General features: G+C 40.4%; 2 protein-coding genes across 4 annotated transcripts in view; one reads left to right on the plus strand and one right to left on the minus strand.

The window, feature by feature from the left end:
• The first annotated feature begins 9878 nt into the window (after nucleotides 1-9878).
• RRAGA (Ras related GTP binding A) lies at nucleotides 9879-15343 on the plus strand. Its single transcript, XM_070495703.1, has one exon. The coding sequence runs from the start codon at nucleotides 11984-11986 to the stop codon at nucleotides 12923-12925; it is 942 nt and encodes a 313-aa protein (XP_070351804.1). The 5' UTR covers nucleotides 9879-11983; the 3' UTR covers nucleotides 12926-15343.
• The window catches only part of HAUS6 (HAUS augmin like complex subunit 6), a 39869-nt gene continuing 30845 nt past the window's right edge, over nucleotides 15205-24228 (minus strand). For 2 of the 3 annotated variants that reach the window (XM_014845516.3, XM_014845526.3), the window contains exons 15-17: nucleotides 23363-23498; nucleotides 19815-20858; nucleotides 17697-18555 (exon numbers count right to left, since the gene is read on the minus strand). In XM_014845516.3, the coding sequence (XP_014701002.2) occupies nucleotides 18494-18555; nucleotides 19815-20858; nucleotides 23363-23498 (1242 nt within the window). In that variant the 3' untranslated portion in view covers nucleotides 17697-18493. Of the gene's footprint in view, nucleotides 15342-17696; nucleotides 18556-19814; nucleotides 20859-23362; nucleotides 23499-24228 lie in introns of those variants that run through there. The other variant, XR_001398773.3, reaches the window with a different exon arrangement.

Raw genomic sequence — 24228 nt, forward strand, 5'->3', positions numbered from 1 at the left:
CCAATAGATTCAAGAATTGGCAGCATCAGTGGGAGTAAAGATTGCACTAAAAACAGGAGGAATGGTTGAAGATCTGTTTAAGAAGCTATTAGACTCACAGATGCTCTACCCAATTCCACATAGCTGGGCAACTGCCCTTCTCCCACCTTAGATTAGCAGTTTTTATTCCCTGGAAAGAGTAAAACATAGGGGAACACCAAGGACATTGAGGACTGGGGTACCATATTGAAAACAGAAGGATTAAGTGAAGACTGCCTATAAACTGAATATTAGGACCCTAGTGTTCTTCTCTCAGAACAATCAGGGTGCTGTTAATCAGGTTTATATTCACCCCAGCTCTGGAGAAGAATCTTGGAATAATCAAACCAGCCAAAGATGTCAAGTCTAAAGATACAACAAAAGTTTCCTCAAAGAAATGGCCCAGCCAGATCACCCTTCATTAAACCTCATAGTCTGTCAGTGCTTCCCACAGGCTTTAAAAAAACCTTTAAATAGGAGCAGACGGCCAAAGATCACTAGACAACTGAGGAACATTTCTAACATGAAAAAGAAAGACCAAAACAAAAGAAGAAACAGAAAGGATTCCAAAGAAACCAAGACTAAACAGAGATGAAGACTTTTTTAATGTTACTAATATTCTCAGAAAGATAAAAGATGTTCAATCCAAGAAAATGATTTTATATTTTTTAAAAGAAGAATCAGAATAAGAAACAGGCTGTGGAAATTAAACATATGATACCAAGTTTTAAAACTCCAAAGAAGAGTTAGAAGATTAAGATGAGAAAAATCTCCTGGAAAGGAGAACAAATAGAAAATAAGAACATGAATATAAGAGCGTCAGAGGAGAGTCCATGAGATCCAATATCTAGATCACTGGAGTATCGATAAGAGAGAACAGAGAATGCAGAGGAAATATATTATCCAAAAATTCAAGAACATTTTCCAGAATCAAAGGTCATAGGGGGACCCAACATCATGGGGCTCAACAAAATTGGGGCTCAACAATGCCAGTTATGATTAAGTTTCAGAACACCAGAGATAATAAGAAAATCTAAGTTTTTAGAGAGAAAAAATAGATCAAATACAAAGAAGCAGGCATCAGACTTATTAAAAGCTAAAAGACAATGGAGCAATGCCTCCAAGATTCTGAGGGGAAATTATTTCCAACCAATCAAGTGTGAGAGTAAAAATAAAGATATTTTCAGACATGCAATGTCTTAAAACTTTTACTGCCCTCATACTTTTTATCAGGAAGCTACTGGAGAATGTGTTCCACCAAATGAGCAAATAAGCCAAAAATGAAGAACACATGGGACCAAGGAAAAGCGATACTTAAGAGAAAAGGGAAGGGAATCCCTAGAATGACAGTGAAAGGAGATCAGGGCACCTGTGGTGTAGACACTGAGGACTCCAGAACAGACATCGCCAAGGAGATGAAATTGAGTTTGAATCTAATGAGATGTTGCACACACTATTCTGTATTATGGCATTTTGCTGTATGTTTTATTTCCATAAACTAGAGCAATGACTATTTTTTAACTTCTCGACCTGCACACGTTAACTCAGTGCCCTACACATTTTAGGTATTCAAATATTTTGGAATGAATGGGAGAATGGAATACCTGTATTTGTAGAGTATAGGACTCTGAAAAGGGCTTTATGGTAGATATGGAGTATCCTAACTTGGGAAGCTGCAATATCCTGATGATACTGACTTATTCTGAATGAATGACACTGAATGACACTGATTCATTCATCTATTTGAAGATCAAGGACAGAACCATGCTATGTTTTTAGAGGGGCAGTGTGGCCTATTATTAGGTAAGTAGACCCTACAGTTATACAATGTGAGTTCAAATTCTACTTCAACAGCTATAACCAAATTATGTTAATGGATACATACTATTAATAGATGTAAATTATGACATCAGCATATAATGTGGGGAGAGAAGAGGTAAAAGCAGAGAGTTCTTGTAGGCAAATGAAATTAAGTTATCAGCTTAAAATAGACTATTATAACCATAATATATTTTATGTAAGCCCCTTGGTAACCACAAAGAAAATGCCTTTAGAAGTTACACAAGAGAAAAAGAGAAAAGAATTAAAATGTATCGATACAAAAAACAACAAAACAAAGAAAGACAGCAAGAGAGAAAAGAGGGACAAAAGAACTACAAGACAAACAGAAAAAAGTTAACAAAATGGCAGTGGTAAATCCTTCGCTATCAATAACTACTTTAAATGTAAATAGACTAAGTTCCCCAATTAAAAGATGCAGAATAGCTGAAAGCATAAAAAACCAAGATCCAACTGTATGCTGTCTACAAGAAACTCACTTTAAATTCAAGAAAACAGATAGGCTGAAAGTAAAGGGATGGAAAAGATATTCCATGCAAATGGTTACTGAAAGAAAGCAGAAGTCTATATACTTGTATCAGACATAGTAGATTTAAGGTCAAAAGCTGTCTCTAGAGACAAAAGAAGGTCATTACATACTGACAAAAGGTCAACTCAACAGGGAGATTTAACAATTATAAATACAGACACATGCAACATCAGAGCACCTAAATACAGAAAACAAATATTGACAGATTTGAAGGAGAAATGGACAGCAATACAATAATAGTAGGAAACTTCAATACCCAACTTGCAATGAGGGACAGAATATCTGGGCAGAAAATCAGTAAACAATGGACTTGAACAAGACTATAGACCAAACAGACATACACTCTATGGACCTAACAGACCTAACAGAACTTTCACCTAAAATAGAAGAATACACATTCTCCTCAAGTGTATACAGAACATTTTCCAGGATAGATCACATGTTACGTCACAAAACAAGTCTTAACAAATTTGAAAATATCTAAATTACACCAAGTATCTTTTCCAATCACAAGAAATCAATAACAGCAAGAAAATTAGAAATCAGTAACAGCAAGAAAACAGGAAAATTCACAAATACTTGAAAATTAAATAGCACACTCTTGACTAATCACTGGATCAAAGAGGAAATCAAAAGGGAATTCAGAGGAGTGATGTCAGCAACACGGCTGACTGAGCTGTTCCCTTTGCTTCTCCCCTTTCAAACTACAACTAAATGAACATTCACTCATCAGCAGAGGATACCCACACAGCCCCTCAAGACACCTGAGAGATCCATGCTGCTATACATCAGAAGGCGGGTGGACTACCCCAGGAGAGGTGGTAGAGATAGGCGAGCCTGAGGGTGGGCATGTGCCTCAGAGTGACGGTGGAAATAGGTGACGGCAGCCCAGAGCCCTGGCGTGATCACTCTTTGGTCCTGTGGGAAAGCCCAGAGTCCCACCACAGTCCTAGGGAGTGGCTCTGGCTCAGACCCAGTGGGGAGGCCCACCCACCATGTACAGAGGCTGGTGCAACCTAGGAACAGACAGCGGCATATCTACAGCCCAGGCAAAAGTGTCCCCAGCTGCCACAAACATCCACAGTACCACAGCAGCCACAAAGTGGGGAGTGTGACTTGGCAGGACTGTGGGAGCAGGTGGCAGCAGCTCTGAGCCCCCCCATGATCACTCTCTCAACTGGTGGGAGAGTCCACAACCCCACTATGGTCCCAGGGAGTGGCTCTGGTTCAGACCCAGTGGGGTGGCTCCACCCACCAAGCACATCAGCTGGTACAACCTAGGACCAGATGGCGGTGGATCTATGAGTCTGGGCAAATGAGCTCCCAGCTGCCATGAACGCCCATAGTACCACTGTGGTCCTGAAGTAGGGAGCATGTCTGGGCAGGACTGTGGGAACAAGCTGCAGGAGTCCACAGGCCCCATGTGATTGTTCTCCCAGTCGGTGGGAGACCCCACAGGGCCACTGTGATCCAAAGCAGTGGTCCAGGCTTGGACAGGAACAGCTGACGGGGATCCTGGTGAGCTCAAATTACACAGCTCCTGCCCCCTCCCCCAAGTGGCAGCAGGTGGAAGCTGCAACCAAATTCTATCTCTATGCTGAGGCACAAATCCACACCATCAAGCCATATGAAAAAATGTGTTAAATCTCCAGAACAGAAGGAAAATGACAAGTACCCAGAAATCAATCCTGAAGACACAGAAATCTATAATCTAAATGACAGATAATTCAAAATAGCTATCATTAAAAAACTCAACCAGTTAAAAGAGAATGCAGATAGACAATTCAACAAGTTCAGGAGCTACTTCACAAAAGAGATTGAAACTATAAAGAAGAATCAATCAGAAATGTTGGAGATGAAAAACACAATGGATGAGATAAGGAAAACTCTGGACTCCCTGAACAGTAGAGCTGATATTATGGAGGATAGAATTAGCAGTCTGGAGGACAGGAGTATGGAAATGCTTCAGATAGAGGAAGAGAGGGAACTAAGACTAAAAAGAAATGGAAAAACTCTCCAAGAAATAGCCGACTCAGTTAGAAAATGCAACATAAGTATTGTAAGTATCCAAGAGGGAGAAGAGGAGGAGAATGGAGCAGAAAGCTTGTTCAAAGAAATAATAGTCACGAACTTTCCAAACCTGTGGAAGAGGCTGGAAATACATGTGACAGAAGCCAATAGATCTCCAAACTATATCAATGTAAAAAGACCTACTGCAAGGCATATAGTAGCAAAGCTGGCAAAGCCAGTGACAAAGAAAAAATATAAAAGGGAGCAAGGAAGAAGAAAGTAACTTACCAAGGAACCCCTATCAGGCTTTCAGCAGAAACCTTACAGGCTAGGGAAGAGCGGAATGATAATATTCAAAATCCTGAAAGACAAAAACTTTCAGCAAAGAATACTCTATCCAGAGAAAATGTCCTTCAGATATGATGGAGAAATAAAAACTTTCCCAGACAAACAAAAGTTAAGGGAGTTCATCGCCACAAGACCACCCCCCTCCCCACCGCTGCACCCTTGCTACAAGAAAGCCTCAAGAAGGCCCTCATACCTGAAAAAAAAAGAAAGGGGTTACAAAACCCTGAGCAAGGAGATACATAGACAAAAATCAGAAGATTGCAGCTCTCTATCAGAACTGGTTAGTAAATGCTTAATGATAACATTAAAGAAAAAGGGAAGGAAAAAAACAAAAATAAACATAATCTTGTCATTTTAACGACAAACTCACAACACAAGATGGAATAAGATGTGACAATAACACCTTAGAAGGGGAACAGGAGAGGGGTGGAACTGGGTTAGGCTAAGGAAATAAGAGGCTATCAGACAATGGACTACGTCATCTGTAAGATTTTTTTTACAAACCTCATGATAACCACCCATGAGGGAATTCAAAAAATTTCTTGAGACAAATAAAAACACAACATATCAAAACTTATGGGATGCAACAAAAGCAGTACTAAGTGGGACGCTTATAGCAATAAACACCTACATTAAAAAAGAAAATCACAAATAAACCTAACTTTATGCTTCAAGAAAATAGGGGAAAAAAAGAATAAACTAAACCCAAAATTAGCAGAATGAAGGAAATAACAAAAATCAGAGCAGAAACAAGTAAAATAGAAAAGAAGAAAAAATTAACAAAAATAAGCTTATTTTTTTGAAAAAATGAAATCAATAAACCCTTAGCTAGACTAAGAAAAAAAGAGAGAAGGCTCAAATAAATAAGATCAGAAATGAAAGAGGAGACACTACAAAGGATGTCTCAGAAATAAAAAGGATCATAAAAGACTATTATGAACAATCATATGCATGCAAACTAGACAACCTAGAAGAAATGGATAATATTCCTAGAAACATAGGACCTACCAAGACTGAATCTAGAAGAAGTGGCAAACTTGAACAGACCAATAACAAGTAAGGAGGTTGAAATAGTAATCAAAAACCTCCCAAGAAAGAAAAACCCAGGGCCAGAAGGCTTCATGGCTGAGTTCAAAAGATTCAAAGAAGAGTGGCTGGCCCCGTGGCCGAGTGGTTAAGTTCTGTACACTCTGCTTCAGCAGCCCAGGTTTGGTTCCCAGGCATGGACCTACAGTACTCATCCATGGCCATGCTGCAGGGGTGACTCACATACAAAAAATAGAGGAAGATTGGCACAGATGTTAGCTCAGGGTGAATCTTCCTCAGCACAAAAAAATATATAGTTTCAAAGAACTAATACCAATCCTTCTTAAAATCTTCCAAAAAATAGAAGTAAAGAGAACACTTCCAAACTCATTTTATGAGGGCAGCATTACCTTGATACCAAAGCCAGAGGAAGATACTACAAGAAAAGATAATTGCAAGTCAATATCTCTGAGGAACATAGATGCAAAAATCCTCAATAAAATACTGGTGAACCAAATTCAACAACACATCAAAAAGATTATATACCATCACACCAAGATTATAAGCTGTGATTTAGCCCTGGGATGCAAGATTGTTTTCACACACAAACCAAACAATGTGATACACCACAGTAACATAATGAAAGATAAAACCATACGATCATCTCAATAGATGCAGAAAAGGCATCTGACAAAATTCAAAATCCATTCATAATAAATACTCTTGGGGCCAGCCCCATGGCTGAGTGGTTAAGTTCACATGCTCTGCTTAAGTGGCCCAGGGTTTCACCAGTTCAGATCCTGGGCTTGGACCTAGCACCACTCATCAGGCCATGCTCAGGTGGCATTGCACAAAGCAGAATTAGAAGGACCTACAATTAGAATATACAACTATGTACTGGGGGTGTTTGGGGAGAATAAGAAGAAAAAAAGGTTGGGGACAGATGTTGGACAGAGCCAATCTTTAAAAAAAAAAAAACTCTCAGGGCTGGCCCAGTGGTGCAGTGGTTAAGTTCACACATTACACTTCTGTGGCCTGGGGTTCACCAGTTCGGATCCCAGGTGCCGACATGGCACCACTTATCAAGCCATTGCTGTGGTAGGCATCCCACATATGAAGTAGAGGAAGATGGGCACAGATGTTAGCTCAGGGCCAGTCTTCCTCAGCAAAAAGAGGAGGATTGGTGGCAGATGTTAGCTCAGAGCTAATCTGCCTCAAAAAAAAAAAAAAAAACCAAAAAACTCTCCATAAAATAGGTGTGGAGCCAGCCCTGATGGCCTAGCACTTAAAGTTCAGCATACTCCACTTCAGCAGCCTGGGTTCGGTTCCTGGGCACAGAACCACACCCCTTATCTGTCAGTAGCCATGCTGTGGCAGTGGCTCACATACAAGAACTAGAGAGACTTACAACGAAAGTATACAATTGTGTACTGGGGCTTTAGGGAGAAAAAAAAAAAGAATTAAAAAAAATAGGTGTTGGGGCCAGCTCTGTGGCCGAGTGGTTAAGTTCACCTGCTCCGCTGTGGCAGCCCAGGGTTTGGATCCTGGGCGCGGACATGGCACCGCTCATCAAGGCCATGTTGAGACGGCATCCCACATCCCACAACTAGAAGGACCTGCAACTAAGATATACAACTATGTAGCGGGGCGGGGGGGGGGGGGTTGGGGAGATAAAGCAGAAAAAAAAAGGTGTAGGGGCTGACCCTGCGGCCAAGTGGGTTAAGTTTGCGTACTCCACTTCAGCAGCCCAGGGTTTTGCCGGTTCAGATCCTGGGCATGGACAGGGCGCCACTCATCAGGCCATGCTGAGGCAGCGTCCCATATAGCACAGCCAGAGGAACCTACAACTAGAATACACAACTACATACTGGGGGGCTTTAGGGGAAAAGAAGAAGAAGAAAAAAAAAGGAAGATTGGCAACAGATGTTACTTCAGGTGCCAATCTTTAAAAAAAAATTTTTAATAGGTGTAAAAGGAAATTTCCTCAATGCAATAAAGGCCATTTATGAAAAGCCACAGCTAGCATCATAATCAATGTGGGGAAACTGCAAGCTTTTCCTCTAGGATCTGGGACAAGGCAAGGACGGCAGTTCTATTCAATACAGTACTGGAAGTACTAGCAAGAGCAATCAGAACAGAAAAAAAGGAACAAATGGCATCCAAATCAGAAAGGAAGAAGTAAAATTATCACTGTTTGCAATTATATGATCCTCCCTGTAAAAAACTCTAAAGACTCCACAAAAAAAACTATTAGAATTAATAAACAAATTCAGTAAAGTTGCAGGAGACAAAATCAACATACAAAAAGCAGTTGTAGTTCCTTACACTAAGAACAATCTATCCAAAAAGGAATCCAAGAAAACAATTTTATTTATGATAACATCAAAAAGAATACTTAGGAACAAATTCAAACAAGGAGGTGAAAGATCTGTACACTGACAGTTGTAAATCAATGATAAAAGAGATTGAAGAAGACACAAATAAATGGAAAGATATCCTGTGCTCATCAATCGAAAGAATTAATATTTTTTAAAAGTCCATATTACCCGAAGGCATCTATCAATTCAGTGCAAGCCCTATCAAAATTCCAATGGCATTTTTCACAGAAATAGAAAAACTCTAAAATTCATATGGAACCACAAAAGGCCCCAAATAGCCAAAGCAATCCTGAGAAAGAACAACAGAGTTAGAGGCATGACACTTCCTGATTTCAAATTACGTTGCAAAACTATAGTAATCAAAACAGTATGGTACTGGCATAAAAACAGACATACAGATCAATGGAACAGAATAGAGAGCCCAGAAATAAACCCAAGCATATACAGTCAACTAAGTGACAAGGGCCAAGAATACACATTTAGGAAAAGATAGTCTCTTCAATAGTGTTGAGAAAACTGGATATTCATATGCAAAAGAATGCAATTGGACCCCTATTGCACTATACACAAAAATCAACTCAACATGGATTAAAGACTTGAATATAAGACTTGAAACCATAAAACTCCTAGAGGAAAGCATAGGGGAAAAGTTACTCAACATGGGTCTTGGAAACAGTTCTTGGATGTGACACCAAAAGTACAAGCAACAACAACAACAAAAAAAGTGAGACTACATTAAACTACAAAGCTTCTGCACAGCAAAGGAGACCATCAACAAAATGAAGAGGCAACTGAGGGGATGTGAGAAAATATTTGCAAATCATTTATCTGACAAAGGGTTAATATCCAAAATATATAAAGGGGAACAACTCAACAGAAAAAAAATCAGATTAAAAAATGGGCAGAAGAAATGAATAGATATGTTTCAAAAAAGACATACAAATGGCCAACAGGTACATGAAAAGGTGCTCAACATCATTAATCATCAGGGAAATGCAAATCAAAACCACATGATGGATTGTACTTAGTCTTTGGGTGGTGAAAATGATGTAATCTACACGGGAATTGAAATATAATGATGTGCACCTGAAATTTATATAATGTTATAAACCAATGTTACCACAATTTTTTAAAAAACCACGAGATATCACCACACATCTGTTCAAAGGGCTATCATCAAAAAGGCAAGTGTTGGGGCTGGCCCTGTGGCCTAGCGGTTAAATTTGGCACGCTCCACTTCAGCTGCCTGCGTTCAGTTCCCAGGCACAGACCTACAACACGTGTCGGCAGCCATGCTGTCATGGTGACCCACATACAAAATAGAGGAAGACTGGCACAGATGTTACCTCAGGGCAAATCTTCCTCAGCAAAAAAAAATGGGGGGGGGGCCATGTTGGTGAAGATGTGGAAAAAATTTAATTCCACTCTTGGTGGAAATGTAAATTGGTGCAGCCACTATGAAAAACAGCATGAATGTCCCTCAAAAAATTAAAAATAGAACTACCATATGACCCAGCAATTCCATTCTGGGTATATATCCAAAGGAAAGGAAATAACTATTTTGAAAAAAGAGCTGCACCTCCATGTTCATTGCAGGATTATTTACAATAACCAAGGCATGGAAACAACCCAAGTGCCCATTAAATTCCTGTCACTTGTGACAACATAGATGACCTTGAAGGCATTATGCTAAGTGAAATGTCAGACAGAGAAAGACAAATACTGTATGATCTCTCTTTTATGTGGAATCTAAAAGAACCAAACTCACAGATACAGAGAATAGATTAGTGGTTGCCAGAGGCAAGAGTTGTGGGGTTGGGTGAAATGGGTGAAGGTGGTCAAAAAGTACAAACTTACAGTTTTAAGATACATAAGTTCTGGGGATGTAATTTACAGCATGGTGACTATAGTTCACCACACTCTATTGTATATTTGAAATTTACAGAGAGCAGATCTTAAAGTTCTCATCACAAGAAAAAATATTGTAACTGTGAGGTGATGGATGCTAACTAAATTTATTGTGGTAATCATTCGGCAGTGTATACATATATCAAATTGTTATGTTGTATACCTAAAACTAATACAATGCTATGTGTCAATTATATCTCAATAAAACTAGGGGGTCACCATAATCCAATATAAATAGTAGAATTTAAATAAATTGAATGCTAAAAATTGAAAATGTTCAACTTCTCCACATGACAGCAGGAATTCTGTTATTGATATACGTTAGCTAAAATCTATGTCACTATCTACTTGTAGGCTATGGTGTTAGAGAAAATTCTTGGTGGCTCATAATACTGAGGGTGTGCTAAGTTTTAAACAGAAAATCAAAATAAAATTTTTTTATTTAAAAAACGGTGGTTTATATATACAATGGAATATTTAGCCTTTAAAAAGGAGATCCTGCCATTTGCAACAACATGGATGAAGCCGGAGGACATTACGTTCAGTGAAAGAAGCCAGACACAGAAAAAATCTTGCACGATCTCACTTACGTGTAGAATGTTAAAAAGTTGAATACATAGTAGCAGAAAGTCAAATGGTGGTTACCAGTGCCCAGGAGGCGGGGGAAATGCGGAGGAGGGGGAAATTGTACAAAGTTACAGTTATGTAATATGAATTAATCTAGCGATGAAAGCTGCAGCGTGATGACTATAGTTAACACATATTAAATACGGAAAATTTACTAAAAGTAGATTTCAGGTGCTCTTACCACACAGAAAAAAGGTAATCGTGAGATATGTTTCTTAGCTGGACTGTAGTAATCATTTCATTATGTATTATCAAATCATGTTGTACACCTTAAATATATACAATTTATATTTTTAAAAATAAGTAAATTGCACTTCATCATTTAAAAATGCGTAACTTGGTAAGTTACTTATCCCCTCTAAGCTTGGACTCACTTGATAATAGGGTTATTTATTCATAGGGTTATTGTAAGGATTGAATGCACGGGTTCCATATTATAGTTTCCTCGCGCTTTGGAATTCTAACTATAAATTCTGAAATCTGAGATTACCAGAAAAGCAGATGTGAAAAAGGAACTTGCTTGCAAGTGGGAAAAGCACTAAGCGGGAGCCGGGCTGTCTCCCAATAGGGATTGACTACCACCTAGCTGGGCAGCACTGGGCCATCACTTCACTTCTGCAAGTCTCACTTCCCTCCGCTGCAGTTTTCATCAGCCCTGCCCTCGTACTCAGCCCCAGGGGACCTGCGGAGGCCTAAACGCGCTGAGAAGTTAGGCCTTCCCTCGCTTCGCCCGCCTCCTGCCCGGCCTAGAACCACCCACCCGGGCACGCCGCGCTCTTAAAGCGAGTTGTGGCGTGTTGGGGGTTTTTGGCCGCCAGGTGGCAGCATTCTCCCAACCGACCACAGAAGTCCACCTGGCACCCATAGGCCCAGTTTAAAGACGAGAACAGAACACCAGAGTCCCGGGCTCCCCTTCTATTTCAGGTTTCCGGTCGACCCTGGTGGGTTTCATTAAAAGCGCTGTTTATCAAAGCTCGGAGCGCCGGGACGGCCGAGCGCGGGGGTTCTCGCGAGATCGCCGCCGGAAGTGGGTGGCAGGGGGGACGCCGAGACTCTCGGCTCCGGAAGGCGAGCGTCTCTCCGAAGCGGTTGCAGCCGTCCGCCCCAGGGCGCTCTCCTCGGAGCACCGGCTCACCCCGCCGCGGCCTCGCCAGCCCCGAGCTCGCGCTTTCGGCTTCCCCGCTCGTTCAGCCGCGCAGCCCGGCCTGCGGAGCCCCGCCAGCCCCGGCTCCTCCCTCGCTCCCTCCGCCTGCAGTTAGGCCGCGCCCAGAGGCCCAGTCGGCGGCGGCCCCGGCGGGTGATGCCAAATACAGCCATGAAGAAAAAGGTGCTGCTGATGGGGAAGAGCGGGTCGGGGAAGACCAGCATGCGGTCGATTATCTTTGCCAATTACATCGCTCGCGACACCCGGCGCCTGGGCGCCACCATTGATGTGGAGCACTCCCACGTCCGATTCCTCGGCAACCTGGTGCTGAACCTGTGGGACTGTGGCGGCCAGGACACCTTCATGGAAAACTACTTCACCAGCCAGCGAGACAACATCTTCCGTAACGTCGAGGTCCTGATTTACGTGTTCGATGTGGAGAGCCGCGAACTGGAAAAGGACATGCATTATTACCAGTCGTGTCTGGAGGCCATCCTCCAGAACTCCCCCGATGCCAAAATCTTCTGCCTGGTGCACAAAATGGATCTGGTTCAGGAGGACCAGCGTGACCTGATTTTTAAAGAGCGAGAGGAAGACCTGCGGCGTCTGTCTCGCCCCCTGGAGTGCGCCTGTTTTCGAACATCCATCTGGGATGAAACGCTCTACAAAGCCTGGTCCAGTATTGTCTACCAGCTGATTCCCAACGTGCAGCAGCTGGAGATGAATCTGAGGAATTTTGCCCAAATCATCGAGGCCGACGAAGTTCTGCTGTTCGAGAGAGCCACCTTCTTGGTCATCTCCCACTACCAGTGCAAGGAGCAGCGTGACGTCCACCGGTTTGAGAAGATCAGCAACATCATTAAGCAGTTCAAGCTGAGCTGCAGTAAGTTGGCCGCGTCTTTCCAGAGCATGGAGGTCCGCAATTCCAACTTCGCCGCCTTCATCGACATCTTCACGTCCAACACGTACGTGATGGTTGTCATGTCGGATCCGTCCATCCCTTCCGCGGCGACTCTGATCAACATTCGCAATGCCAGGAAACACTTTGAGAAGCTGGAGAGAGTGGATGGCGCCAAGCACAGCCTCCTCATGCGTTGAATATTGCCAAATGCTCTTTCTGAAAATGCTGAGTTGCCTGTTTTTTTCTGCATCTTTTTTTTTTTTAATATTCATAATGTCGTGTGCTTAAAAGTGAGCTTTGAAATGTGTGCTGCTTACTTCTCTCTTTCTCCCCTCCTCCCCTGTCTTTAAACCTTGGATGCTATTTACTCAGCTATCCAGTAGAGCTTCAAGATGGGCTTTCTGAAAAGTTGTTATGGTGTAACACTAAAGTAGGTGGTGTGTGTGTGTGCGTGTGTGTGTGTTCTGATTACCTGGTTATAATAGATATACACGTCAAAGCCTTTACGATATCTTCCTGTATTCCTGACGAGATTGCAAAGATGGAATGTTCCTATTTTATCAGCAAGGTATTAAAATGCATTTATAAATTCTTCTTGGCTTCAATCATGAATAAACATTTGCTGTTAGCAATTTAAAACATGGTCTTATTTGAAATAATTTGAAGGTGGTTGATCTATAAATCTCAAGATTCTGGTTGCCCACAAGCATCCCTTAACTGCTAAGTTTGATGGTGATCTTCGCCCCCATGGCCTTAGCGATGCTTCCGGCAGCTGTAGCAGAGTGGCTAAGACTACGGGCTCTGGAGCCAGACCACCTGGGTTGAGTTAGTATTCTGGTCCCTTCACTTTCTAGCTCTGTGAACTGCACAAGGTACTTAATTTCACTGTGCTTGTTTCCTCATTTGTAAGATGTGGCTAAGAATAGCACTACTTCATAGGATTGTTACAGGATTCAATTAAAACAATTGGAAAGCATTTAGAAAGGTGCCTGGCACATCCTCAGTACCGTGTCAGCTATCAATACCAACTACGGAGCCGTTCGTGTGGCGTGTCGTCCCCCGTCCCCGCCTCCTCCAAATTACTGGATGCGAAGCCTAGCTAAATAGCCGAGCCCTTCCTAAATGCTAGGTATCCCTAAGTAGTTGATGTGCATTTTCTCATGTAATCCTCACAACCTGTGAGGTAGATAACTTTTGTCTATTTTAATAGAACACCGGTATGACCTTATTAAGGTCACACAGCTGCACCTAGGCAATGATTATAGAGCCTCTCCCTCCCTAACCATTACACTCACTACTTCCTCCCGACAGAACAGTTCATCGTAAAAACCCTAGCTTTTTAGGTGTACATTATTGCTTCATATAATTCCCCTAGTTTTACAAGTTTGAAGAAAATGAAGCTCAGGAAGTTAAACTTTTCTCAAAGAATAGTATTTCACTCACTTTGGGCAAGATCACTTTCCCAGTGTATTGATCTGGAAATTGCTAACATTGAATCAGATTCTTAGATTACCTACATTTGGGGAAGGACTCTAAGGTTCCCAATTAGGATTGGCAACGTGGTATAGTGAAACCAAAACAGACCTAAAATGTCCTGTTGCAGCTGTCTTATAGATTGTTTTAAAGGAAATCTAGGTATTTTAGAGCCAAGAGAGATCTGATCAATGCCTCTCATCTCCCGTTTTACAAATATCTCTGTGTACAGACATTAAATATACGTGACAGGGCCTTAGAATTTCCAAGGCTTTCTAAAGTTATATAGCATTTATTAAACCCTTTGGCAGCAGCTGTGGGTGGCAGGGCCCTTACCCATGAAGAGCAAGAAGCTATTCAGGTCTAAGTTACTAAACTCATCGTATTAGGGCCTTTGGCAATGTTAGCATAGACTCCAGGTGAAAAAACAGAAGGTACAGATATACTTTTTAAAATGCCACATTTTGGGGCCGGCCCCATGGCCGAGTGATTAAGTTCGTGCCACTGTGGAGGCCCAGGGTTTTGCCGGTTCGAATCCTGGGTGCGGACATGGCACCGCTCATCAAGCCATTGCTGAGGTGGCATCCCACATGCCACAGCTAGCAGGACCCACAAGTAAAAATATACAACTATGTACCAGGGAGCTTTGGGGAGAAAAAGGAAAAATAAAATCTTTAAAATGCCACCTTTAGTAAATCTAGTAATTAAAACGGCAGTAACAAAATACTCTTATCTGAATCACTGAACCTCTCAAATTTCTGTTGATCAAGTTACTGATATCTTTATATGTGATGATTTTATGGTTCTTTTTGATATTACATACGAAACTCCAGAGCCAGGTGATATACTATTGAATGTTTATTCAAAATATGAACATATTTACAAATATATAAAGGACTCAAAAATACTTTACATTTAGAATGTGGACTTGAGATTCACAGTGCAAAATGAGAAAGAGCAACTATGTACCTGCAACTTAAGGTGAAAGAGAATTTTACTTCAGCAAGTATTTTCTTTGCATTGAGAAAAATGTCCTATATATTTTCTTAATTTAAGTATCTCAGGAAAAAAATAGGTTTCCTTTTATACAGGTCTCAGGAATTCCTGCTTTTCCTTTAGATAAAATTGACTTCGTAGATCCTGGTTAAGAAACACATGGTAAAGAACAGTTTCAAAACACTTGTATTTTCATTTTCAGTTAAATTCCCTCTAAATGTTTTTCTTTAACCTCAAATATTCTTTATTCCACTTGGTAACATTTTTCATGTTAAACATTTAAAATAATTAGGACATTCTGGCATTATCTGAAGTTTCAAGTTGTTAAAGAAGTCAGTTTACACACGTTTATCTTATGAAGTGAATAAAACACGGTATATTCTGTGTAATTTGCTATGCATGTAACAGGAAAAGTACGTTTACCACAATAATGTAGTCCTCTTTACCATTACTTTAATTCCACCACATAGGAGGCAAAAAAAACAATTCCAATAGTTCAGTTTGCTGAAGATGATCCATGGCTCTTGGAGGATATGTAAGTGTAGACACACACCCCACACGTAGGTATATTATGTCTGTATGTAGATAATCAGTATAACTGGAGAGATCACATGCAACCATCGAAAAAATGTGATAAAAGCAATAAGTGAAAAATACAAAATGAACAAAAAAGAAGATAAACCACAGATTTCAGAAAAGGGATAGGGCCATAAATATGGAGGGGACAGATGAAGACTTCAAGGTGGAAGTGAGATTTTTTTCTGAGCCCTCAAGGACAGCTATAGTCATGATAAGCTGGGAGGCGAAGGTAAGGTATTCCAGCTTCAGAATTGTGAAGCATTTCAGTAAAAAATGGGAGAAAATAGTGGGAGAAAAGAGGAATCTATGTATGGGACCTAAAATGCCTTCAAAGTTGAATTCTATTCTGGAAGTAGCAATGAACCATTGCTGGAATTTTAAACAAAGTGACCCGATCAATGCAGTCCCTTAAGGTCAAAAGGCAGCTATGCAGGGATATTGGATAGGGAAGAGGCTGAAAGTAGTAAGTCATAATCAGAATGGTTTAGGAGAAAGTGATAGCTTTGAGATATTTTTGTTGATACTGACATTCAAAACACAGGGAAGGCAGCCAAAAACTCTCAACCTATCACAGCTATGACTCACTTAACAATGTGGTTTTTGTAAATCCATAATGTCCAGAGACATTTTGATTCTCGGTAATTAAGGGCCTCTCACACTTACTGGTCAACTTAAGCCTCCTTATCAGATAGTTAAGGATCTCTAAAGTGCAGTCGTATATATGTAACGGTGTACCTGCTTCTTTAAGGTACCCCAAGGCTAAAGGAGAATCTCTATCTCCTAGCAGTGGTTCTCAAGCTTTTTATTGAGCCTAAGAATTACAAGGGGAACATCTTTAAAATGCAAATTCCTAATACCCATCTTAGATTTACAGAATCTACATTTTTTAAGATGTATACCAGATGACTCGAGCCCATCTCAGACAAGTCATTTAAGCTCTCTAGCTTTGGTATCATCTGTAAAACAGGTATAGTAACCACTATCTTACAGTTATAAGAATTAAATGAAACAATACGTATTAAGTGTCTAGGAATGGCCCTGGCTCTTTGAAGATGCTAATATGAGAGCCCTACCACCTCCCTAACATGTTAGTTTTGGATTTAGATACTGGGTTTTCTTAAGGCAGACTGAACACTAGTTTCCCAGCAGACCTACAGGGTCCCCACGTTGTGTTAACTAGTAAAACAATACAGCACCTTAGAAGAAGCTTTTCTCTTTCTCTTTCTTGTCTACTGCAAATAAGGTAGTTATATGTGCTTTTCTTCTGTCTTTTCTCAAAACGACTGGCCTCAAACTGGGATCAAACAAACAACTTAGAGAAAGTAAGACCAAAATGAGTGAAGAAATATGAACTATTAAGCCTATGCACTTTCAGAACTCCCCCTTCAAGCTTTCTCCTCTCCTTGCCAGTTTCTAGGCAAATGGACATGGTTTTGACGGTTAAGAGTTGGGGCTATTGAGAGGGGTGCTGTAGGTGCTATCCCCATTCCAGTGCGTGCTCATTCCTCCTGGCTCACAGAGGGCAATGGCATGAATTCACCTGGATGCTAGTGACAAGGCCTTCTCTTGGCCAGGGGGCAGGACTGACAGAGGCAGGAGACTGTAGAGGCCTCACCTCCGACCCCCCTCAGAGTCCAGAGGTCAATTGGAAGCACACTCCTGCAGCCATAGCCTATGTCCTGGCCTTTTAGTTCCTTCTAGGAGGTCTTGTGGTATATTGAAGGAAGGAAAATACCAGTGACTTATCTGTGTCACAATGAACAAGTTATTTAACCCCAAATTCAGTTTTCTCAAGTTATTTTGAGGCTCTTCTGTAGGCAGTGGGGAACTGATGGGTTTTGAGGAGGAAAGTAATACCATCAAAATTAGTTCTTTTCCCCAAAAACAGTGCTCCCTCCCCCCCAAAAAACAACAAACACAGATGAACAAATTTTTTAATTTACATTCTTTCTCTTAAAATATAAAACTAGGGTTAAATTAAATTCTCAAAGTCTAAATTAGACTAAATATAAATCTGCTATACCATCCACTGAATGGATTTATAGTTTGACAGTGTTTCTTAAAATTGTCTAGTCATTCTCCTCCACCTTTTTCCTTTTTTCTAAATTCATTCTGCCCCAGTCTTCACTTACCACATGCACTTTATTCCATCAAACATCATCTTTCAGTACCAACCTACTTGAATAATCACTAAAGCTGTTTACAGCTTTCCTAAACTTAAACTTTGTCACTTTGACTACACATCCCAAGGCACTATTTTTCTTTTCTTCATTAGTACCAGAATGTTCCATAAAGAAACAATAAAAGTTATATATTTCCCTAAAATGAAAAATCAGTATATTCAATGACTATTATGTTAACCACTTAATAAATGTACATCAAAACTACTCATCCTTAATTAACCGAAATTATAACAATTAGTTAAACTACTACTTTGCCATTTACCTAACGCTTACAAGATTAGTCAAGAAATCAAAATGGCTTCACATAACCCAATGTCTGCTTTCTAAATGTTTCACATTTCAACCCCAGAGAAAATCCAAACATATACTCCTTACCTAAAAACATTAGACACGGTTAAAAGACATTATTTAGGATTTTTTAGACCTTGAAAATGCGTTACACTTCCGATGTGTATTTAAATTATAAATCTGTTTTTATCCTGTGACACTGCTTCAACTTAAGTGCATCATAGTTAAATTAACTGGACTACTGTTTCATCTTTTCAAGCCAGACGGAGACTCTTTTGCATCAAGACTCTTGGTCGAGATTTCTTCTTCTGAAAAAATCATTAAAAAAGAGGAAAGGATAAGCAAACATTCCTAAGAGTAAAATTAAAAAGGACTCCAAGTAGTAGCAAATTTCAGTCTTTTTAAGTAAAAAGTTCACATGCAAATACTGAACTATGATAAAATTACCATTATTCTGAGGTACCTTTTCTCCAGGGAATATCAATACATCCCTCTGAATACTTTTCAATACACCAGTGTTGAACTATCACGAGCAAATCAGAGATATATAATGAATCTGTATCACCAGATCTCTATCTGTTCTAACATGCTTTAAGAGGAGTTTCTTTCTTTATGATGAAAATTTTCAAACATACATAAAAGTGAAGAGAAGTATGATTAACCCAATGTATCCATCATCCAGCTTCAATAATTAATACTAACTGTTATGGGTTGAACTGTGTCCTCGCTAAAAGATATGTTGGAGTTCTAACCTCACCACCTCAGAATGTGGTCTTATTTGGAAACAGGGTCACTGCAGATATAATCAGTTAAGATGAGGTCACTCTGGAGTGGAGTGGGCCCCTAATCTATATGACTAGGGTCCTTATAAGGAGGTAAACAGACACAGAGGGGAGAATGTCATATATTGAATGTGGAAGCAGAAATTAGAGTTAGGCTGCCACAAGCCAAGAACACCCGGGGCTACCAGAAGCTAGAAGAGGCAAGAAGGATCTTCCTCTGGTGGCTTAGAGGGAACATGGCCCTGCCAACACTTTGATTCTGGATTCTAGCCTCCAGAGACAATACATTTCTGTTGTTTTAAGCTGCCTAGTTCATGGTACTTTGTTACAACGGCCCTAGGAAACTCATACACCAACCTACCTTGTTTTGTCACCCCACCAACCAAATTGACTTCAAAGCAAAACACAGATATTATATTATTACAGGAATGATATTTAACATAGTGTTTCTCAACTTTTTTTAGAACCATCTTCCTCTAGCCAAGAAGACTGCGACAAGATTTACTTTCAGTAGCTTGTACTACAAAAGCCACAGGTTTCAGGTTTTTGATTTTGTTTTCCACCCCTGTCCCAAACCAATTATAAACTATATACGCATCACTAGAGAGTCTCTAATTAACCATAAAAGTGATGGGTTCACTCCTCTCATTCTAGCTGAAGGAATAAGGAACATATTTTGTCACATTAATGATAAAGATCATGTAGCATTCATCGCATACTATTTTTACAGGAAGTTGAGCGAAAACTTCAACAGGGCAACATGCATAGGTCTAGTTAAATCTTACCTTTTAAATTAGGTAGAAGTTCTCCAAGACTACATGGTATTGTGGTCCTCAATCTTTGTTCCACTGGAGAAAACTTAATTAGTGGTGAAAGAGACCGTTTTCTTTCACCAAGGGACATGCGTGAACATGGTTTTGTATAGTCAATGTGCAAATCACGAGTGCCCAAAAAGTCAAGCATATCATCTGCCTGCGTGTTCTGGGGAGTAGGGCCCAATTCTGGTTTGTGTCTTTCAAGTGGTTCAGGACTAGAGAGATATATTTCTCCTCTATTCTTGGACAGAGATTTTTTCAGGGCCTCATATCTACTGCAAATAGCTTGTAAACGGAAGTCTGATTCTGGAGTAGCCAGTCTTTCTTCCACAACACCTGGAAAAACGCCGCCTTGCAGAGGACTATTTGGTTCCAGTTTAAAATTGGCCTCTGTACTACTAGAACTATTAAGACTTAAGTGACCAACTTCTTCTGGAAGAGTTTCATGTAATATGCCAAAATCAATATCCTTAAAACTCCTGGGACTAATTCCGCTTGCTATCTGAAAAGAGTCCCATAGCATACTTTTATGCAGGGAAGGTCGTTTGTAAGCAGCTTGTGGGTGCTGCAGCATTTCAACACCCTCCTCTTCACTGCTACCTATCCCCTCCCTGCTGCCTACAGCAGGGGAGAATGTCTCTATTTGGCTAGTTTCTAAAAGCTTGTTCTGTAAAGCTGTACACTCCAAATCTTGCTTGCAAATTATTTTCTTATTTAACAAATCTGACTGATTTTGTGTTGTCGGTTCACCTACGTGACTGGTCACCTTGTGTTTCTGAGGCACACACTTGAGGGAATCTGAAACAACCTTCTCTTCCGGCAAATGAGAATGGCTGGAATTGGATACAGTGGTTGCTGAGAGAAAACTGGCCATGCTAAGTTCTCTCTGATCACGCAACACAGGTGAGGACTCTGGCAATGCTTCTCTATGTTCAGGATCCATCTGAATTGGTTCTGTACTTCCGTTCTCTTCCATTTTAACAGCTTTTCTCCAAGAGCGTCTAATTTCATTTACTAATTAAATGAAGGGGGGAAAAACACAATTTACTAATATTCCCAAACAGAGCATGCAATTAAACATTTCATTTCTAGTGCTCAAGATAAAGCTACTGACTCAGTGAACGTTCCACAGATATGCCAGTTGGCTAGGAAGGCTCCACAACATACCAAAGCCCAAGAAGATCAAAAACCTCCCCTCCAACGGATCACACACAAGTAACAAAAGCTGCTCCTGAAATGTGCAGATACTCTCACACACCACACACAAACTACATGTATTAAAAAGATGGTGGTGCTGGGAAAACTGGACAGCCACAGGCAAAAGATTGAAAATTGACCATTCTTTTTCACCACACACCAAAATAAACTCAAAATGGATCAAAGACCTAAAGATTAGGCCTGAAACAATAAGTGTTCTAGAAGAGAATATAGGTAGTACACTCTTTGACATCAGTTTCAAAAGAATCTTTTCGGACACTATAACTCCTCAGTTGAGGGAAACAATAGAAAGAATAAACAAACGGGACTTCATCAGACTAAAGAGCTTCTTCAAAGCAAGGGAAAACAGGATTGAAACAAAAAAACAGCTCACTAATTGGGAAAAAATATTTACAAGCCACTTATCTGACAAAGGGTTAATCTCCATAATATACAAAGAACTCACACGGCTTAACAACAAAAAAACAAACAACCCGATCAAAAAATGGGCAGAGGACATGAACAGACATTTCTCAAAAGAAGATATAAATATGGCCAATAGACACATGAAAAGATGTTCATCATCGCTAATCATCAGGGAAATGCAAATCAAAACTACACTAAGATATCACCTTATACCCGTTAGATTGGCAAAAACATCCAAAACCAAGAGCGACAAATGTTGGAGAGGTTGTGGAGAAACAGGAACCCTCATACACTGTTGGTGGGAATGCAAACTGGTACAGCCACTATGGAAAACAGTATGGAGATTTCTCAAAAAGTTAAAAATAGAAATACCCTATGACCCAGCCATCCCATTACTGGGTATCTATCCTAAGAACCTGAAATCAGAAATCCCAAGAGTCCCTTGTGCCCCTATGTTCATCGCAGCATTATTTACAATAGCCAAGACGTGGAACCAACCTACATGCCCAGAAACTGATGATTGGATAAAGAAGATATGGTATATATACACAATGGAATACTACTCAGCCATCAAAAAAGACAAAATTGGCCCATTCGCAGCAACGTGGATGGACCTCGAGGGTATTATGTTAAGCGAAATAAGCCAGTCAGAGAAAGACGAACTCTATATGACTCCACTCATAGGTGGAAGTTAACATATTGACAAGGAGATCTGATTGGTGGTTACCAGGGAAAAGGGGAGGTGGGGGGAGGGCACAAAGGGGGAAGTGGTGCACCCACAACATGACTAACAATAATGTACAACTGAAATCTCACAAGGTTGTAACCTATCATAACATTAATAAAAAAATAAAAAATAAATTAAAAAAAGATATTTTCTTGCCCATCCAGTCCAGGGTTCAGCAAACTTTTTCTGTAAGGGGACAGATAGTAATATTTTAAGCTTTGCAGGCCATCTGGTCTGTGGAAACTACTCAACTCTGCCACTGTAGCCTGACATAAACAACATGTCAACAAATGAGCAACGTTGTGTTCAATCCAACTTTATTTACAAAAACACACTGAGTGGGCCAGATTTGGTTTCCAGGCTGTAGTTTGCCAACCACCAATCTAGGATGTGCCTAGGTTCAACCTGAATTGAATCAACTTAACTCTGAATGGAGGATGTGCCTACATAAGGACAGCATCAGAACTTTGCCTACATAAATTATAGGTTATAAGAAAAAAGTATTGGGCAGCCTGACTAGCTTGGGAAGGGTAAAAAAGATCTCTGTACACCGTTGTTGGCTGATGCTGCCAGTTGTTGACTGGGAGAACATAGCCGCTATACTCAATAAATGTTGATCACAAGTCAGATGTGGAGGCAGAAGATTTTTTAAAAGTGATCAACTGGGGCCAGCCCCGTGGCCAAGTCGTTGGGTTCATGCACTCCACTTCAGCATCCCAGAGTTTCGCTGGTTCGGATCCTGGGCGCGGACATGGCAACGCTCATCAGGCCACGCTGAGGCTGCATCCCACACGACACAGCCGGAAGGACCCACAACTAAAATGTACAACTATGTACTGGGGGTCTTGGGGAAAAATAAAAAGTCAAAACAAAATCTTCCAAAAAAAAAAGTGATCAACTAAAGTATTTTCTAGGAAAATGCAAAAACAACAAAAACAAAATTGTAGAGAACCAAGGCAAAATAACACTGCTGAAAGACTGCCATGTAAGCGGGAGTGCCCACACTTCATACTTCAATAAAAGTCCCTCCATCAAAACAGTTATTGCCACTAAACTGAAAGATACAGAAAAGAGTTTTAAAGTGAGTTTCTAGATGTGTCAGACCATGGTCCTAATAGCAGTAATGTCTAAGAAAGAAAATAAGTGCTAGAAAGCACTATTAACTTACTCAAGTTTTCTGGAGTTCGGGGTATTTGGTTCCTTGTTAAGAATGGGTTAGAAACTAGGGAGTCAATTTGTTCCTCTAATTTCCATTCTTTTCCTCTAGAGGGCTGTGGTGACCCAGATACAACTGCCCTCGCAACCTAAAACAGAAAAGAAAAAGTAATGCAAAAATTACCAGGCCCATTGGTAGAATGCAGCAAAAGCCCTGATAAGAACAATCAGCACTTAACAGTCAGCAGGTCCTCCCATAGCAGATGGTACAAAAAAGCTCAACAATGTAGCTCCCAGACACTATACAGACTACAGTCATGCATTGTTAGATGACAGGTGCACATTCTGAGAAATGCATCCTTAGATGATTTTGTCCTTGTGCCAACATCATAGTCCATATTTACACAAACCTAGACGGTATAGCCTAATACACACCTAGGCTATATGGTACTAATCTTATGGGACCACCATTGTACATGTGGTCCATCATCAACCTAAACATCATTATGTAGCACACGACTGTATCTAGGCACAATCCTAGAAGGTGAAATCAAACACAAAACTGTTCCCTCCCTTCTTATCTTAGAGATCCCATCATAGAGGAGAGAAAAGATCGCCTTTATACTTGGAAAGATTCAGAGGTAGTTCTGACTACACAGTGACCTAAGCAGCTATCTGCCACATCTTTGAGCCACAACTCTATCTGCTAAAATGACTAGTTTTAAAGCAAGTGGATCCTTCTTAATTATAATCCATTTGTACAATAACATGTCTATTATCAAAGAGAATACATTCTGACAACATACTTCTTTACCAGAAACCTCATTATTAGATATCAATTAGTTAACAAGGCATAGGGATACATTCTAAAATAAAGTA

The sequence above is a fragment of the Equus asinus genome, chromosome 23 (assembly GCF_041296235.1).
Source record: "Equus asinus isolate D_3611 breed Donkey chromosome 23, EquAss-T2T_v2, whole genome shotgun sequence".
In the NCBI taxonomy this organism is placed as follows: Eukaryota; Metazoa; Chordata; class Mammalia; order Perissodactyla; family Equidae; genus Equus; species Equus asinus.

Coding starts and splice junctions, on each gene's coding strand:
- RRAGA (XM_070495703.1), top strand. CDS start 11,984: ATGCCAAATACAGCCATGAAGAAAAAGGTGCTGCTGATGGGGAAGAGC.